Here is a 19,260-nt window from a genome sequence, read left to right on the forward strand (position 1 = left end):
TCTTTTTTTTAACAAACTGATTTATTTAAACCTTGCAGGTACTTGAGGCCAGAAACTGCACAGGGGATTTTCCTCAATTTTAAGCGACTTCTGGAATTCAACCAAGGAAAGTTACCTTTTGCTGCTGCCCAGATTGGAAATTCTTTTCGAAATGAGATTTCCCCTCGATCTGGACTGATCAGGGTCAGGTACTGCCTGAGTTAATCTGCTGGGAAGACCAGGGAAATGACCTTGGCGTTTACGCAGGAAGGAGAGCTTGATGCTTTGAAATAGGTCGTTTCACCCTTCTCAGATTCTGTAGTTGTTGTTGTTGTTGTTGTTGTTGTTGTTGCTTATCCATGTTTTACATTTGTAGTATGCAGAGGAAATCAGTTTCTGGGAGGACAGGTGTATTCAAGTGGAAAAAATGAATCTGAAGAGAAGCCAGCTGACGAGTGATTTGTTTCTTCACCAGTAGAAAGGACAGGTGTTGGCCCACAGATCTAGAGAGGTTGAAGAATGCTGGTTTAAATTGGTGCTTTCTGGGGCCAGAGCAATAGTACAGTGGGGAGATGCCTTGTGTACAGGTTCTGTCCCCGGCACCCTCTATGGTTCCCTGCGTACTGCCAGGAGTAATTCCTAAGCCCAGAGCAAGGAGTAACCCCTGAGCACTGCCTGGTGTGATCCAAAAACAAATTAAAAAATAAAACTTAAGGGGCTGGAGAGATAGCACAGCGGGTAGGGCATTTGTTTGCCTTGCACGCAGCCAACCCGGGTTCGATTCCCAGCATCCCATATGGTCCCCCGAGCACCACCAAGAGTGATTCCTGAGTGCCGAGCCATCGCCAGGTGTGACCCAAAAAGCAAAAAAAAAAAAAGATAAGCTGGTGTTTTCTGGCATTGAAGATGTATATAAGTGTAGAGTGATGTAGGGACAGTGTGACCATTGGCATTGGGGTGAGGGCATTTCAGTAATCAGATACGTGGGACCTATATATGGATATAGCGGGGGCTCAGGTTGGAAATGAGAATGAAAGCAGGCTCGCTCTGCCTGCTATCACCCCCACAAGACCTTCTCTGTCACGAGTCTGGACCATGTCGAGAGGCTGGCTGGCACTGTTAAGTCCGTCTTTCCTTTTTTTCTCTTGGTTTTTGGGGTGTACCCAGCTGTGCCCTGGGGCTGATGCCGAAATATACATGGCACCAAAGTGGGCTCCATACCAGGCAGGCACCTGTACCCCACACCATCTCTCTGGCCCTTTTCCTTTAGAAACATATTATGACTCAGCTATGTATGGGTTACGCTTTTCTGTGTACTCTTGGAAGAATAATGTTTTATAAACAGCCGGGTGGGTAGGTCCATGGAACACTCCAGGCGTGTTTTCTGCAGCTCTCTTAGCCCTCTGCACCTGTTCCCATCTCTGGCCTGAGTTGCTGTATTGAGGCTTCGGTCCTCGCAGGTCCGTCACCTGAGCCTGTTGGTGTCAGGGTCCCTCCGAGGAGGTGCCCGTGTCGTGACCAGCCAGCCATCTGGACAGGAAGGGCTTCAGGGAAAGGTGTGCCCCCGTGGGCCTTAAGAAATCCCTTTAACCACGTTGTTTGGTTAGTTTTTTTGGGGGTGGTCACACCTGACAATGCTCAGGGGTTACTTCTGGTTCTGCACTCAGGAATCACTGTTGACAGTGCTCAGAGGGCCGTATCGAGTGCCAGGGATCAAGCCTGGGTCAGCCGCGCACGAAGCAAGTGCTTTACCCCCGTACTGTCTCTCTGGCCCTGCCTTTGACAGGTTTTACAGCACAGAAAAACTTGTCAGATTTGAGTCTGTTCTAAGTCTGGGCTTATTGTATCTTTTCTTCCCCTTTTCTCCCTATTTCTACTTCCTTTCTCTTCCAGTCTTACTGCAAGCCTGTTCTCAGGGTCTGGAGGAAGCTGTGTTCGACTGACGTCGCCAAAGCTATGGTCTCAGAGAGGATTTGGGTCAAGTGAGGTTTCGTGGGGGACATGGAGGGCTCTGAGGCAGTGTGCAAGGCAGAGGACAGAAACGTTTCCTCGGAACTAAGGGTTGATTGGGGGGTTGACTGGCAGAGAGGCCCCTGAGGATTCCTGGCTGCTCTTTGCTTGGTCGTTACCACTTCAGGTGTCCTGTCTGGGTTCCGAGCAGGAGTGGTCCTGCAGGACCCTGGCTAGAATTCACTCCCGGTTCAGTTTCTTCCACGAGTCCATGCAGGCTGGGGTGTTTTTGTTAGGATTTCTTCTCCGTGGCATAATTTTTCTGGATCTTACTCTTTGTTAGGGTATTAGGCCTTTTGTTTAGGGCAGGAGTTAGATAGTAGCTAGGTCAGTGTAACAATCAGTAGACTGTTCATCAGAAATTTAAATTTTGTTTGTTTGTTGTGTATCTGGATCACTGTTGGCAGTGCTCAGGGAGGCCATGTGTGGTTCTGGAATCGAACCCGGTCAGCCACATGGAAGACAAGTACCTCCCCACTATATCCTATCGCTCCAGCTTCCATGAACTTAAAATTTGCTGATTGACTTCGGGTGATTCTGTCTTGCAGATAAATTGTGTTCTTCACACAATTGACAGCCCTGAGGAAAGGGTAAGGAGTGGTTGGTAAAGCCAGCGTTAGTGTGGCTCTCCGTCTAGTGTGGCTTTAGGCCGGGATTATCCAACAGAACAGATGGGATGGCTGGGGTGAGGATTATTTGGGGATTCTAGATAGGAACCCTTTTTGAATCTTTGATGGCTTTTAGATGTTGCTCCATCAGCCCAGTCATAGACTCTGAGGATAGACACTGCTTCGGTCTGTTCTCTGCACACTGTTTGAAGCCAGTTAAAACTAGTCATTGCACCACCAATTAAAGGTACCATTAAAAATAAAATTTCCAACCAACACTCTGAGCAATTAATGCATTTCATGTTACTCATTTAGTAACTTTACATTATTGCTTTATATTTTTTGCGTTCTCTCTAAAACATCCGAGATATTCATAAGTGCTCTAGTAATGCTTTGGCACATGTGCACCCTCATGGCAGGGTGACATTTGAATCTGACTCACAAAATTACTTAAAATGTTTTTTTCTCCAGTAGCGACTAAAAGCGCCATTCAAAGAGGTTTCTTTGGGAAACGATTACGATGTGCATATTTATTTTGTCATTATGCAGTTGACTGGATGTTTGCCTGTTCACTTCATGCCTGATGTCCTCTGCCTTAAATAACACTTCTTGTAAGAACCCCTTGCTTAAAGAAGCCAGCTGGATGGTGCCATTAACAGCCACTCACTCATTCAGGGTGATACAAAGGAGAAATCCAACTGGTTTAAAGGCGGATGAACTGTTTCAATTCACTTTTAATTTTGTATTCTCTAAAAAGTAAATCTTGGAGACTTCATTTAGTGTGTATTTATCAAGACTTGCTAATGCTTTCAGAAAACTTTTTTTTTTTTTGGTGAAAGTCACTTTTCAATATCTTTTTTTTGGATTTGACATATGATTACGTTTTCTTAATTTTAAAAACTGCCAACTTGTTCCTTAAAAAATTACTTCCATTAAAAATAATAGGCCTGGAGGTTGGAGAGATAGTATAGCAGGTAAAGTGCTTGCCTTACACATGACCAACTGGGTTCAATCCCTGACATCCCTTATGGTCCCCCAAGCACCACCAGGAGTGACTCCTGAGTGCAGAGCCAGGAGTAACCCCTGTGCATCGCCAGGTGTGACCCAATACAAACCCCAAAATTAATAATAATAATAATAACAATAAGCAGCTGGAGCGATAATACGGGACATAAAACTTTAGATGTCACTGACCTTGATTTGATATCTGGCACACATATGACCCCTTAGCTTAGGGTCGCTACCTCCTGAGAACAGAGCCAGGAGTAACCCTTGAACACCTTTGGGTAGGGGCCCCCAAGCCAAAATAAAGCAAAATAATAGTCTTCTGTGATTGTAGGTACTGTCAAAGGAAGAATAGTGATTAAAGTGGCTAATTCCCTGTTGCAATAGGGACAAAAGAGAGACTTGAGTCTAGTACAGCTTCGTGGGCTGTCGGGAAGCCATAGCTTGGGAGTGGGCAGGCGTTGGTGGGTGGAACATTCTCAGGGTGATCACCTCGCATATGGAGGGTAACAGACCAGATCAGGCTAGCCAGCCTGTGAGGGCGGGGCTACTGGATCAGCCTCTGGATTTAAACAAGGTGCTGCTGAAACTGGATTTTAGAGAGTGCATGAATGGGGCTGGAGCCATCGTACAGCGGAGAGGGTGTCACCTTGCACATAGCCCACTCAAGTTTGATCCTCGTCATCCCTTATGGTCCTAAGCCTTGCCAGGCGTGATTCCTGAGCACAGCTGGGTGTGGCCCCGAAACAAAGAAAGTGCTTGGATGGGTTTAGAACAATGTTCAGGAGACTGAAGTTCGACCCACAAAGATTCTTTGTCATTGGACAGTTGGAATTAATATTTAGACAGAGTTTGTATTTTAAATAATGAATAGTAAAGTTTTCTATATATACTTAAAAATAAGTCTAGAAAGTCTAACTTCAACGTTTTTTTTAACCATTTCTTTAGAAAACAATTTTCTAATTAGTGATAAAAGGTTGCCATGGTGTGAAGGCCTGTCACTGTAAAGCTGGAAATAAGCACATAGTTTATTGCATTTTAGGGCTTAGCTCACAACCTTCATTCCTTGATTTTTGCTTCCAGAGAATTCACAATGGCAGAAATTGAGCACTTTGTAGACCCCAATGAGAAAGACCATCCCAAGTTCCAGAGTGTGGCAGACCTCCAGCTGAATTTGTATTCTGCGAAGGCTCAGGTCAGCGGACAGTCTGCTCAGAAAATGCGCTTAGGGGATGCTGTTGAACAGGTGAGATGTTATCGGTCATTTCATTTGGGTTTTCACCTGCACCAGGCTTGCAGAATTTTGCAAATTTTTTGTGCTGGATACCATTTTATTTTAGCACTCACATTTTCTGTGCAGTATTTTTAATGCAATATTAATTATAATTAATTCAGTGGGAGAAAATCACATAGCTGTTTCAATTTGTGGGCCATTGGGTCTAACATGCAAAAAATGTTCTAGAAATGCACTTGGGTAAAAGACTTCAGTTTGAACTGTGTCCTACCAACTTGAATTGAGTCCAACTCAGCTTTTAACAATATGTGCTACTTTGAGGGAGATATTTGTTTTGTTTGGGAGGGGTTTGAGCACCTGTAGGATCATATTGGTTTGTCCTTTCTGCCTTGCCACAGGGAGCTTAGGTTTATTGGCTTACTCCCATCACAGTGCTCCCATTCCTCTGTGTTTATCTGTAACCTCTTTCTTTGGGCTCTGCTTCCCCAACCAAGTCAGTCACCATTATCTCCTAATCAGACTCTGTTAACTTGTAAATATTGCTTCTCTCTTCGTAAGTCCTTTGCATAGGTAATTCAGAGCAGTGTCCTTTTTGTATAGACACAGGAAGACAATTAATGCCCCACTTTTGTAACTTGGGAGTTAATGATCTTCTCCTAGGCATCTGTTCTCTCTACTTAAACCTCAATTGCCCTTACTTTCTAGCACCCCGAATACAGGGGTGCTAGGGACTAGATGGACCCAGGGCAAGCTCTGAGCTACCCTAGCATCAAAAAGGGCCAGGCCAAAGCGCCATAATACTTCACTATAAGTTAAGAGCATGGTCATGGACAAATTCTGTCATGATCCAAAAAGTAACAACTAGATTAGGACCCTGCTAGGGTTAGGAAAGATTAATCTGGCCTGAGCACTGTAGTCTGAGATCTATAGGGAGATGCCCCCAGGAGAGCCACTCTACAAGCTCAATGTATCTCTTACTGTGTCTATACAAAATAAGGTAAAGGTAAAGGTAGCTAATAACTAATATTAAGAAGTAGAATTTAGATGTTAAGTTATTAAGTTATTGTACTAAGGGAGGGAGAAACCCCCCTAGGTGGTATTTCTGACCTTGCGATCAGGAAGGACTTTGATATGTTGAGTGTGCTACCCCCACAGTATGTTGATCGTGCTACCCCCAATGCCCAATGTGGCAGGGCGGGGGGACTAGAGAGAGAGAGACCAAGGCAGCAAGTCAGAGTGGAGAGACTAGCCAGGGGTACCGGAGGAGACTGGAATGGGGAACTTAGTGAGACTGGAACAGGCGTGTGGGGAAAATGGAATAATCAGCAGCTGATCACCAACCAGCCTGGCCCTGGTTTTCTCCTTTGCCCACCCATGGCATCAACCATCCCGGGTGGGGAAGTGGCCTGAGACCACCAAACACAGGTGGCAAGAGAGAACCGCAGGCTTCCCAGCCGCCTGGTGATTACACAAGCACCCAGTGGTGTTCAAGGGTCACTTTTGTTGGTTCTCAAGGGACCATGCAAAATTGGGATCAACCACATGCAAGGCAATATCTCTCCAGCCCTTAAGAGAAAGATTTTGAGTCTAGAAAATACGTCATCTGGAGTTGAAGCTCTTCTGCTTATCCATAGACAATGGGATAAAGTCTTGCTTGCAATAGACTTTCTTGAGTGATTTTTATTTATTTATTTATTTATTTATTTATTTATTTTGCTTTTTGGGTCACAGCCGGCAATACACAGGGGTAATTACCCCAGGCTCACGCACTCAGGAATTACTCCTGGCGGTGCTTGGGGGACCATATGGGATCCTGGGAATCGAACGGGGTCGGTTGCGTGCGAGACAAACACCCTACCCGCTGTGCTACCGCTCCAGCCCTTGAGTGATTTTTGGGGGGGAAAGGGGTGCATGAAACTTTGCTGTGTAGCTACAGCAATGGAATGCAAAGCCCAGTAGAGCAGTGAACTCCCCGGAAAATATTCTAGTAGAGGTTGGGGGAATAACTTGCCAGCCGTTTTGCAGAGAAGACCCTTACAGTGAGTGGGAATGGGGAAATGCTTGCTAAGACATTTCCAGTGCTGACCCTGCGCATATATTAAATGGGGTCCCACATTTTAGTGACTTGAGAACACATTCAAGTCCTCTCTGTATCTTCTTGCTTTTGATAATGAGAAGGGGATTCTTTTGTCACTCCTGAGGTTCATTATTCTGAATATCATTTTGTTCTGTTTTGGGGCTACTCCTGGTGATGTTCAGGGGTTACTTTGGGCTCTGTACTCTGACTCCTGGTGGTGTTCAGGAGACCATATGAGATGCTGAGAAGTGAACCAAGGTTAGCTGAGAGCAAGGCAAATGCCCTACCTGCTCTACTCTCACTCCAGCCATGAATATCATTTTTTTTCAGCAGTCAGTTGAGAAGAACTGAGCCATTGGCGTTAGTCTGCTGGCCCAGTGAGTGTGGTGGAAAGAGAATACTAAGAACTCCATGATGATAAGCTGGTTGGCTTGACATCATCTCTTCATGAAAAAGCCAAAATCATAGTCTGGGTACAGAGACTGTTCTGAAAGTTGGATAAAATGGATTTACCTTGATCTTTGAGATTTTGCACTGGCCTCCAGGAGTGCCCCCGTGTGTGTGTGTGTGTGTGTGTGTGTGTGTGTGTGTGTGTGTGTAATATGTATCACTGTCATCCCGTTATTCATTGATTTGCTCGAGCAGGTGCCAGTAACGTCTCCATTCCTCCCTGTCACGTGCTGCTGTAGCCCGATGGCATATTGGGAGCTCTTTCAGGGTCAGGGAATGAGGACCATCATTGTTGCTGTTTTTGGCATATCGAGTACAACATGGGTGGTATTACACGGGTAATATGTATATCCATATATAATATATCTTGCATCCATATTTCCTTTTCCTGTGACTGGAGACTTGCATGCTTGCATCTGTACTTATTTGTTGATCCATTCATTTTCAGGGTGTGATTAATAACTCAGTATTAGGCTACTTTATTGGCCGCATCTACCTCTACCTCACGAAGGTTGGAGTATCTCCAGAAAAACTCCGCTTCCGGCAGCACATGGAGAACGAGATGGCCCACTATGCATGCGACTGCTGGGACGCCGAGTCCAAGACGTCCTACGTGAGTCACACAGAAGGGCCTTTGCTCGGGGACTCCGCAGCTAACTCAGAGCCCAGAGAGCAAAGTCAGTGTTTGTGCACACGTTACCGAGGGTGCTGGAAAGATAGTACAACAGGCAGTGCACTTGCCTTGCATGCGGCCTGCCTGGGGTCCACCCCCAGCATCCCAGATGGTCCCCTGAGCACCTCCAGAAGGAATTCCTGAGTGCAGAATTAATTTCAGGATTTGTCTTGAAAACCAAAAAGGAATAAGAAGAAAAAGTTACTGAGGACAAGAGGTGTGGCTTAGCAGTAGAGCACTCGCCTAGCTTGTGTGAGACTCCAGGTCCAACTGTTAGGACACGGATCGTGATCTCCCTGTAACGACAAAGAGACTCCAGAGACTGCAAACAGCAAGCAAGGTTTATTGGAAGACTGGCTAGCCAGGGTCGAGCTGCCTACGCAGACACGCAGGTCCCGCACGTTGGGCAAGACCCCAAGCTTCTTCAAAGGAGATCTTATATAGGCCTTCACTGGCCGTTATAGTAGAGCCCGCGCTTTAACGTGGGCAGGGTATGCATGCGCTTTCATGGCCAGTAGATTCGTAACCACATACACTTTCTTAACCAATCCATTTAAAAGTACATCACTCCTTAGCCTATCGATTCAAAGATCAGCATTTACGTACATGGGTATTGTGACTAGCGGGTATCTCGTAACTCAGACATCTGGTTATCTTCTATGTCTACCCGGCTCCCCGTGATTTACAGCTCAGGACCCCTGCATTCCGGTGGAGTGGAATAGGGAAGAGTTACTAGTGGAGGGGCAGATAAGGAAGAGTCAACAGTGGAGGCAGGATTTACAGCTCAGGGCTCTACTAGGGAGGGGGCAGGATTTACATCTCAAGGCTTTACAAGGCAGGTAAGGAAGAGTTACTAATTAGCAGAGCTTAGCTCTGGAATTTCCCTCGGGGTCCCATGGGACCTTACACAACCCACAGCAGCACTGCCCCCGCCCTCTCACCCACCCACACACACCCTCACATAGCTACTGAGAGCTAATGCTCCATCTTTCCCCTCTACTCTCCTAAAGATGCTCACCAGTCTCTACATGGGTTTTGTTTTGGTTTTTGGTCTTTGGGCCATACCCGGCAGTGCTCGGGGCTGCCTCCTGGCTCGGCACTCAGGGATCACTCCTGGCGATGCTTGGGAACCATGTGGAGTGCTAGCACTTGGTTCCCAGGGTTGGCATGTGCTAGCAAACACCTTGCCCCCATTCTCTCTCTAGCTCCAGATTTCTTTGTTGCTACATATCAGGTTTTTTTGAGCTTACCTGAGACTTTTTAACCTGAAGATAACTTGTGATAACAAGTATTTGTAAGGTTTAGTAGTTACGGGTGCTTGAAGTTTCCCCAACTCTTTGTATCAGGGGTAACAAAATAAATATTGAGAAGGACTTAATAGGTATCTAATAAAATAAGCCTTTTGCTGCTTCATTCTCATCCAGGTAACTCGTTGTTATTTTATCTTATGTTTTTGGGTGTCAGGGATCAAAGCCAGGGCCACAGGCATGCAAGGCTTGCTCTCCACCGCTAAGCCACATTCCCAGCCACAGTCTCTGGAAACAATCCAGAGAATGGTTCTGCCTTCCTGAAGGCTTTTCAGAAGCCTTATTTCCACAGTAGGAATTCTGTGACCCTTTCAGCAATCTACATTCACAGTCAGAGGAGATGCAGAAATACAGACAGACACTTAAAACTCGAACGCCTCTAGATTTTGCTTTTGATAAGTACCTTTGGAATGAAAAGGAATCTGAGTGAAGAACCAGTGTGAAAGTGAGGGCCCCGCTTTGGGTCTCTTCGGGCAGGTGGGAAAGGGCCTGAGCACAAACACCCAGTTCAGGGCCAGCTCGGATGTGGGTCTAGCTGGCATCTACGGCCGGGCCCGGAGCAGCGCTCACACACTTCCTGCTGGACTGGGAATAGTGGCACCTGCCAGATTCGCTTGAGTCCTGATTACAGATTCCGAAAAATAAATCAAGTTTCATATAAGTACACATTTTATTTCCATCATTCAGTCCTAGACTATATTAATTTAAGATTGCTTGCACAAATGGCAAAATCAATCTCTCCCAAAAACAAAACTATGAATTATATTTTCTTGGGTCATTAGCAGCCTGACATGTCAGACATTCATAGTTTGAATGAAAATCGTGTGTTTGAGTTCCACATGAGCGTGGGCAGGGTATGCATGCGCTTGTGACAGAATGGGAGTCAGTAATTGGTGCTTTCCCCTTCGATGTCTTCTCAGGGCTGGATCGAGATTGTCGGGTGTGCTGATCGTTCCTGTTACGACCTCTCTTGTCATGCACGAGCCACCAAAGTCCCACTTGTCGCTGAGAAACCTCTGAAAGAGCCCATATCCTTCCTGGCCGCCCCGGAAACTCAGGGCTGACTGACATCTCACCTGGTTCGGTAGAAAAGCCGAGATGTTTGGAATACTGTGCTGTTGGTTTAAATCTTACCCCACTCCATGGTCTTGGTTCTTTCCTGTCCTCATTACTGACCTGCCCCATGATCGGGATGTAGAGGAAAAATACTCCTGAATACGTATGAGGATATTGACCTGTTTTTCTCTGCCTTTTTTCCAAACTGCATTTCCCCAGAGCTGGTAGTGCTAGGAATTGAACCCTGGGTCTTACACATGCAACCCCCAGGCTCTCACTGAGCCAGAATCCTGGCCCTTTAACTAAGAGGCCTCTGTTCAGTACTTCCTCTGTGAAAAGAAGATTGGTGCTATTTCATGGAAGATTTTTAAAAAATAGTAATAATCAGGTTAGCTTGCTTGATCCATAAATCAGCAAAATAGAAATTTGCTTCCTTTACGTAAGTTGTGTCCTGGTATTCATTCCAGACCAATGACAGGAACCAGATCCGGTAGGAAAGATTAAATTGTTACCAGGTTACTGTGCTGCGGATAGAATATGGACTGTTTTGCTGAAAATACCTTTCTCTTTTGTCTCACTTCGATAACCTCCCCATTGACAGTGTCTATTTAGAATGATTTTATGAACAGTAGTGCCCATCTGTACATGAAGTATTAGCATAAAAGGGGTGGAGAGGGGGCCGGAGTGATAGTACAGCGGGTAGGTCATTTGCCTTGCACACAGCCGACCTGGGTTCGATCCCTGGCTTCCCATATGGTCCCCCAGGTACCACCAGGAGTAATTCCTGAGTGGTACTGCCGAACCAGGAGTAATCCCTGTGCATCGCTGGGTGTGACCCAAAAAGAAAAAAAGAAGGAGGGGGTAGAGAGGGGCTAGAGCAATAGTACAGCAGGTAGGGTGCTTGCCTCACGCTCAGCTGACCTGGGTTTGATCCCCACATCCCATATGGTCTTCCAAGTCCCACCAAGAGCAATACCTGAGCACAGAGTCAGAACTTTTATAAAAGGACATGCAGGGGGTAGAGAATTGGTCGCTGTTTTCAATGGTGATCAATCTCTAACTAATTTTTCACTGTATCAAAGCAGTTCCTTATCTTTGGGTTCCTTAACTGCCTCATACAAAACGGTCAACGTTGTTCAGTTTGAACCCAATAAGGGCGCCGTTGGCAGAGCATATAAGAAGGACGCAAAGCTGGTGATGGAGTACCTTGCCGCGTGTGAAGAGTGCTACATTACAGAGATGGAGAAACTTCTTGATGAGAAAGGGTAAGCTAGAAGCTCTGTGCTTTCACGCGGGCTCCTGCCGATGCCCTCCCTCCTGCCAGCTTCAGAAACTAGGTTGTCATTAATTTCTTTAGGAAAACAGAATTTTTTTTTCAGGTAAGTACTTTTGACTGCATTTAAAGAACTCGGCAGAGATGTTGACATTTCAACCTAAAAATTGATTTGGGATGGACTATAAAGGCTTATTTCTCCTCCTAAAATGTCAGTGTGGTTTTGTTCTGTTTGTTTAGCTTTGGAATGGCCTGCACAATTGTTTTAAGCCTACATTTTAAAAAATGATAGAGAAGAGCCTCTAAAGAAATATAACAAGACATTATCAATGTAAATGTTTCGTTACCATATCCTGCCATTTTTTAAAAAAAAATCACTAGATATTTTTTTAAAACAGAAAGATCCTACCCACCATGATGAGCAAAAGCAGTCCGAAACAACCTGGGTGGGCCCAGGAAACACCCCAAAGCATGGTAGCACACACTTTGCATGCAAGATCCACAGGTTCAGTCCCCAGAACAGCCCCAGACTTCCTTGAGCACTAGTCAGAGTGACTCTCAGAGGAACCCAGAGCACTGTGTCAGGAGCAGCCCCCAGCTCAGTTGGGTATGTCGCCTCTTCCAAAACAAGCACAAAAGCAACAAAACACTCACACGAGGGATAACAAACATGGTGGCACAAGTACATAAGGATTCGGAAGTGATTATAAATATTCTTCATATCTTCAAGGACATAAGGAAACTTGCCATTAGCTGAGAATCTCATAGGCTCTCTGGTACCAGTGACTCAGGTGGACATAGCCCTGAGTGTGCTGAGTAGCAGGCAAAGTAGTACAGACGAAAGATCATTGAATTTAAAGACGTGGCAAAAGAAATTATCCAAAATGAGTCATGGGGAAAGGCTAGGGAAAAACATTGTCGTGGGACTGGAGACATACAGCAGGTAGGGGGCTCGCCTGGCACAGGGCTGCCTGGGTTCAATCCCCAGCATCCCATTGAGCACCACCAGGTGTGACTCCTGGGCATCACCAGGTGTGGCCCAAAAACTAAAAGAAAACCTTTCTTTTGAAAGAAAGAAAGAAAGAAAGATAGATTGTCCTTTGGGACCACACAGAGCAGCCTAATGTGTAAGATTGGGAGTTTCGTAGAGAAGGCTGTACAGAGAAAATGTCTGGAGATACACACAGTAACTGGAAGTTTTCCAACTTTGATGTAAGTTACAAATTACAGATTTAAGAATTTTAGCCCCGAGTAGTATAAACATAAAAACAATAACATCAGAATAAAAGTGCTGGAAGTGAATAAATCAAAACAGAAATTTCAGAGAGCCCAGGGCAGGGGGGGCACATTCCATAAAAGGAGCAAGATAAGAAATGATTCCGATACTTGTCAGATCATGTGAGCTGCAGTGCAGTACAGATAACCAAGCAGTAGAATGGCTGCCTGTGAGGCATAGGCATGGGCTGTGGCATGGCCCAGGCAGTCGGGCCGTGCCTTGTGTGTGTGTGATGCCCCGGGTTTGTCCTGGCACTGGGTAGCACCTCGAATGCCCAGTGCTGCCCTGGTGCCCTGTAAGCCCCTGCCGTTTGCGGCCCCTAAAATCAAAACCAAAGTAGCCACAGACAGAATTCCTGTCCCCGCACAGACTGCCTCCAGAGGGGACACGGCAGACCGGCACGACAGAAGTTGCTAAAGGACGTTTCCAGGCAGAAGTGTGGTGGGTTAGTCTGCTGTGAGGAATGGGGAGCTCTGGATAGGATATGGGGAGTGAATTTAAGGAACATATTCCTTATTTTCTTTAAAATGACATCTCAGGGTTTGTTTTTTTTTTTTTTAAGATCTGCCAAAGCAAAAAACATCCATATTGTGAAAGTCATACCGTCCAGAGGTGAAGTGTATGCTATCAGTGGCCCAAAGGATGGGGTCAGAGAATTGGGAATCTGAGTTGTAAGGTATATACATGATCCGTGGAGTAGTGTGATATATGAAGGTAGACTGTGGTGCTTAAAAAAAAATGAATATTTTTTTCTGGAGTGATAGTACAGTGGATAAGGTGCTTGCTTGCACATGCCAGACCTGGGTTTTATCCCCAGCATCCCATATGGTCCCCTGAGCACCACCAGGAGTAATTCTTAATACAGAGCCAGGAGTAACCCCAGAGAATGGGCCAGTGTGGCCCAAAATCAAAAAACAAATATGTAAAATCATTACTGGTGGGGGAGGGAGGGAACACTCAAAACTAAAGGGATAGAGCTAAGCTAATAAACAACAGAGATAAAACGATAATAGAAAAACTCTGGAAGGACCAAGGATGCAATTCAATGTTATAACATGTATTTTAGGTATAAGCGTCTACATTTGAACGCTGGCAGCCCAAAAAGCCCTAAAAAACCCTAAAGGTAAAGGTAAAGGTAAAGGCCCTCCCGTTGATCGTCGATTTGCTCGAGCGGGCCCAGTAACGTCTACATTGGAGACTTTGTTGTTACTGTGTCTGGCATATCGAATACTCTCGGTAGCTTGCCGGGCTCTCCGAGAGGGGCGGAGGAATCGAACTCGGGTCGGCCATGTTGGTTGCTTATAAGGCGAATGCCCTACCCGCTGTGCTATCGCTCCAGCCTTAGAAAAACAAAAACCTCTAGAGGACAACAGGAAAACTAATAACATCAACAGACCAATAGAAAATGATTTGTGAGGTGGTAGATTTAAACTCAGTAACAAGAACTACACTATCGTCATTATTGGTTCAGTAATGGGTGTAAAAAGTGAAGATCCAATTAATGCTCTTTATAGGAAACACGTTGTAAATTAACTTTTGGAACTAGCTATTTAATTTTTCTCTTTCTTAAAAAAAGGAGAAAAGGGTCACATCTGTGGTTCTCGGGTTGTACCTGGGTGATGCTTGGGGAACAGTGTGCTCCAGAGACTGAGTATAGATACCTGCACGCAGAGCAGAGACGCTCCTGCCCCAGATCACTAATTTATTACACAAAGGTTTAAAAGTAAAAGAGTCAAGATGTTTCTCCTTATGGCCATCAGAAAGAGCGACTCTCCAGAGTAGACAAAGTAAACTTCAGAGCACAGGAAATTGCCAACGGTAAAAACTGCATTTCCCCCACGATAAAAGGGGTCAGTTCATCATAGCAGCCTCATACTGTGTGGGCAGCTGAGAGCAGGACCTCCTGGCATAGGTGAGAGAGAACTGAAAGGAAAACCGATCACATCTCTAATTATAGTTCCCTCTGCACTCCTCTCGGTAATTGGAGTGCAAGCAGACAAGAAGTCAGTAGGTATTTGAAGCGTTCTGTGCCGCTAATCGTCTTGTCGTTTATAGAATACCCAGTAACCAGAGTCCACATTTTTAAAGTGCACTTGAAACATCTTTTGCACTATTTCTTGCTTAGCCTTGCAGCTAAGAATGTGTCTTGTACTTACTTTTCTTTAAGTCACTGTCACTGTCACTTTCCTCCCGTTGTTCATCGATTTGCTCGAGCAGGCCCAGTAACGTCTCCACTGGAGACTTTGTTGTTATTGTGTTTGGCATATGGAATACATCACGGGTAGGAGCAATTTCTTTAAGTAACTGACTTATTATTTTTATTACTATTTTTTTCTTTTTTATGGCGGCCACTCCCAGAGGTGCTCTGGGGCCTGTGTGTGAGCAGATGCTGAGCCTGTGCTCCACGGCTCGCGCCTTCTCACCCTCCCAAGCTTGACACTGTCAAGGACACTGTTTCCAAAAGCAGAGTATGAAAGACCTTATGTGGCTGCAAACCTGAGATGTTCATTATCTGGCTCTTTATAGAACATTTGCCCACCTGCCATGGACATTAGTCTACAAAGAGAGGCCTTACACCAGGGACTACTCGCTGTTAATGTCTGGAAAACAAAAAGACAAACCTAGTGATAGTGAAGGTGGAGAGCAGATGAGCAGAGGGCGAGTAGGGGGTTGAAAGAGGAGGGACGCACGGAACCTTTGGAATGGTGGCCGGACGTGTCTGTCTAGGTTTGTCCTAAAAGCCAAAGGAAAATTTTAGAAGGAAAATTGTAAATCATAGCTGGTCCTCGGGAATTTAGGACCTGTTTATGCTAAACCGCTGAATCCCATTTAAATGGACATGCCACTCTAGTTAGGTATCATTATCCACGAACAAGGTGGTCTCTCTTATTAATTTTTCCCCGATAATAGTGTTTGTTTTTTCATGCTAATTTCAGCTCATCTTCCCTCTGAGAAGATAAACATGACACAGTTTATACATGCGACTCAGTTGCATGCCCACATAAACTTCCAACAGAGTGATGCAGTTGGGAAGTGAATGGAGACTACTTGACTCCTAAGAGTCCAGTATTGCTCTTGAAACAAGTGGGACAGGGGCCAGAGCTCTAGTGCAGCAGTTAGGGCTCTTGCCTCGTATGCAGCGGATCCAAGTTCGATCCCCAGCCTCCCCTGAGCACCGTCAGGAATGATCCCTGAGCATAGAGCCAGCAGTAAACCTTGAGCGTTGCCAGGTGTGGTCTCCAAATCAAAGTAAATTAGTTCGTTGAAAACAAGAAAGGAAGGAAGTAGCAAAACATGGACCACTTTACCACTCTCAAAACAGCCACATGAGGGCTCTTGTTCTCTAGCACTGAACTGCTTAAGACAACAGGAACATCTAGTTTGATCTTCCTCAGAGAAAAAATACACCTCAGAAACAAATACAGGTACTAGTACGTCACTTTATTAAAAAAGGGAACTCATGGGGGCCAGAGAGACCGTACAAGGATAAGGCACTTGCTTTGCCTACGGCCAACCCAAGTTTGATCCCTAACACTACATATGGTCCCCCGAGCACTGCCAGGAGTCATCTCTGAGCACAGAGCCAGGAGTATGCCCTTTGCACTGCTGAGCAGGCCCAAATAACATTAAATAGCTAGCTAAAATAGGTAAAGGTAAAGGTAAAGGCCCTCCCGTTGATCGTCGATTTGCTCGAGCGGACCCAGTAACGTCTCCATTGGAGACTTTGTTGTTACTGTGTCTGGCATATCGAATACTCTCGGTAGCTTGCCGGGCTCTCCGAGAGGGGCGGAGGAATCGAACTCGGGTCGGCCATGTTGGTTGCTTATAAGGCGAATGCCCTACCCGCTGTGCTATCGCTCCAGCCCTAGCTAAAATAAAAAAGGTAAATTCTTACAACTTTAAATGGGGCAGACGTCTCTCAAAATATCGCAGCTCATGACTTCAGGGGAAGTAGTACTTTATATTCATGTACCAAGTAGAATAAAGAAGCTGCTTTTATGTGGGAATTTTCAAAATTCTGGTCGCAGATATGACTCAGTGATAATATATGTTCTGCCTGCTTGATCCCGGGTTCAATCCCTGTGAGCACAAAAAAAAAATAGAAAAATCAAATTGCATTCTGATGACAAACTGATCATTGTTTCTATTTGTTAGGACAATAATGGGAATTTTTTTTATATGTCTTGAAACAATAGAAGTAGTCTTTTGCCAGCAGGCCTATTTCTTTTTTTTTTTTTTAATAATTTATTTATTTATTGAATCACTGTGGGAAAAGTTACAAAGCTTTCAGGTTTAGGTCTCGGTCATACAAATATCAAACACATTTCCCTTTACCAATACTTATTTTTCGCCACGAAGAACCCCAATAAACCCCCACCCCCCACACCCCCCAATGCCTGTGGGGCAGATGAATTTTAGTTAACACTCTATCTACTTTGACTAGATTCATTGTTTTGATAAAAGATGCACCATTATTATTTAGAGTTTACACCCCCAAATCAGACATGCTGAAAAGGCATTGTGAAATGATTTGCTTTCTACAGCTGGGTTCAAGAATTAAAAGATGTCCAAATGGTTTTGGATTTCTGCTATTTTACTTATTAACTCTGGAAGTATTTCTGCTGAGAGTCAGATAATTAAGAGATTGGTTTCTGTGCTCTGGAGCCATGGCCGTGCCGGAGAGCCGCTCGTGGGGGGCAACTGATGAACTCGGTAGGGCGTGAAGGACCGGCCATAACGCCCCCCTTCCCGTGAGGTTTTAGTCGCCCCATCGCCCCCGGCTCATACCTGCTCTCCACAAGGCTCCCAGGCGGCGCCATCTTTCTCTCCAGAGGGGGGGAGGGCGGAAGGGAGCAACACCCCTTTCCCCTCCGGGCAGACATGATGGCGTGGATTAACGCATAGTCCGTTCAGTTTTCCAGCAGGCCTATTTCTGATACATGTATTGTGATTATTCTAAAGCTGGAATTTTTTTAAATGCAAATTTGAGGTCTTATCTTGTTCTTAAAACCAAAAGAATTGGTCATTAAACTACTTGACAATTTTTTTTTTTATTTTTTTGGGGGGGAGGGGCTGCACCTGGTGGTGCTCAAGGATCGAACCCAGGTAAGTCACGTAAAGTGCAAGCACCTTGCCCTTTATACTGTCTCTCTGGCCCCAATTTAAGGAAAAGAGTTTTATCTTGGGATATCTCCCAAAATATTGTTTGGTGTAATTGTTAGACTAACACTTAATTTGGCCTTCTGCGTAAAATAGTTTAAATCTGACTGCAGTTATCATACTTGAAGTGAAGCAGTTCGGCAGCCTGTACAGCTCTTGTCATACAGGCATTAAAGGAAAAGACGTGTGAACTAATGTGTAACGTTTCCTTTCTTTGTAGTGAATTCACCATTGAAACTGAAGGGAAAACGTTTCAGTTAACCCGAGACATGGTCAGTGTGAAGAGATTCTCGAAAACATTACATGGTAAATGTGTGCAAATAACGAAGGGAGCATCATTACCCCTGAAGTATCTGTCAGACTGAGCCCCTTCCCTCCCTCCCTCCCTCTGGCTGCCTTGCTGTGCTTTGGGGGCGGGGGTGTCACACCTGGGTGTGGCTGGCTTGTCAGTGTGCTTGCTGGGAGCAGTGGGGTCCCCCATGTCATTTCCCGTGCTCACCCAGGCTTGCTGGGGTTGCCCTCCACCCGCAGTGCTCGCATATGCCTGGCCATACCGCGGCCACATGTCTGCTCCTGGTGGTTCCCCAGGACTGCTTGGTGCCCCCAGCCTCAGCTGGCAGGATGGGCGCTTCAGCCGCTGGGCCCTCCCCTGGGACCCTGTAACTTGGCTTTTGCAGCAAATCTGAAGGTGAAAGTGAGTCTTAATGCCGCAGACCTAACAACGTCGAGGCTGTGTGTGAGGCATTATCTTGGCCCTTTTCTTTTTGAAACGTAACTGCACTCATCCCGATGAGTAATGGATAATGCCACATTTTTATTTCCTGTGGTAGGAAGTGCACATGAATTCTGTGTCTGACTTTTAAAAATTCTGATTTTTTCCCCCACATTTAGGAAGTAATTGTTTTTTGCTTCTTGAGTGGTAAACAGAACTTTCTCCTTTTCGCCTTTGATTGAACAGATGAACACACTGAACAGTGACTTGGTGACCATTCATCCCTTTTTGTTTTATTTTTAAATTGAGGTCACATTGGTGCATATGAGTGTAAACGTGTACATGTTTTAGGGGGGATAGTATTACCCTACCAGACCCACCACCAAGATGCCAGTACCCTCCACTGTGGTCCGTTAAGCCCTCCCGCCCTCTTTCTTCCT

At 45.4% G+C, this 19,260-nt stretch overlaps 1 protein-coding gene across 1 annotated transcript in view; it reads left to right on the forward strand.

The window, feature by feature from the left end:
- GARS1 (glycyl-tRNA synthetase 1) overlaps positions 1-19,260 on the forward strand; it is a 48,806-nt gene that overhangs the window by 21,157 nt on the left and 8,389 nt on the right. The window contains exons 8-13 of the mRNA XM_056118108.1: positions 39-188; positions 4,686-4,848; positions 7,812-7,976; positions 10,264-10,376; positions 11,524-11,664; positions 18,329-18,414. Coding sequence (XP_055974083.1) covers positions 39-188; positions 4,686-4,848; positions 7,812-7,976; positions 10,264-10,376; positions 11,524-11,664; positions 18,329-18,414 — 818 coding nt within the window. The remainder of the gene's footprint in view (positions 1-38; positions 189-4,685; positions 4,849-7,811; positions 7,977-10,263; positions 10,377-11,523; positions 11,665-18,328; positions 18,415-19,260) is intronic.

Source organism: Sorex fumeus, unplaced genomic scaffold, assembly GCF_029834395.1.
Source record: "Sorex fumeus unplaced genomic scaffold, SorFum_2.1 ptg000037l, whole genome shotgun sequence".
NCBI lineage: Eukaryota > Metazoa > Chordata > Mammalia > Eulipotyphla > Soricidae > Sorex > Sorex fumeus.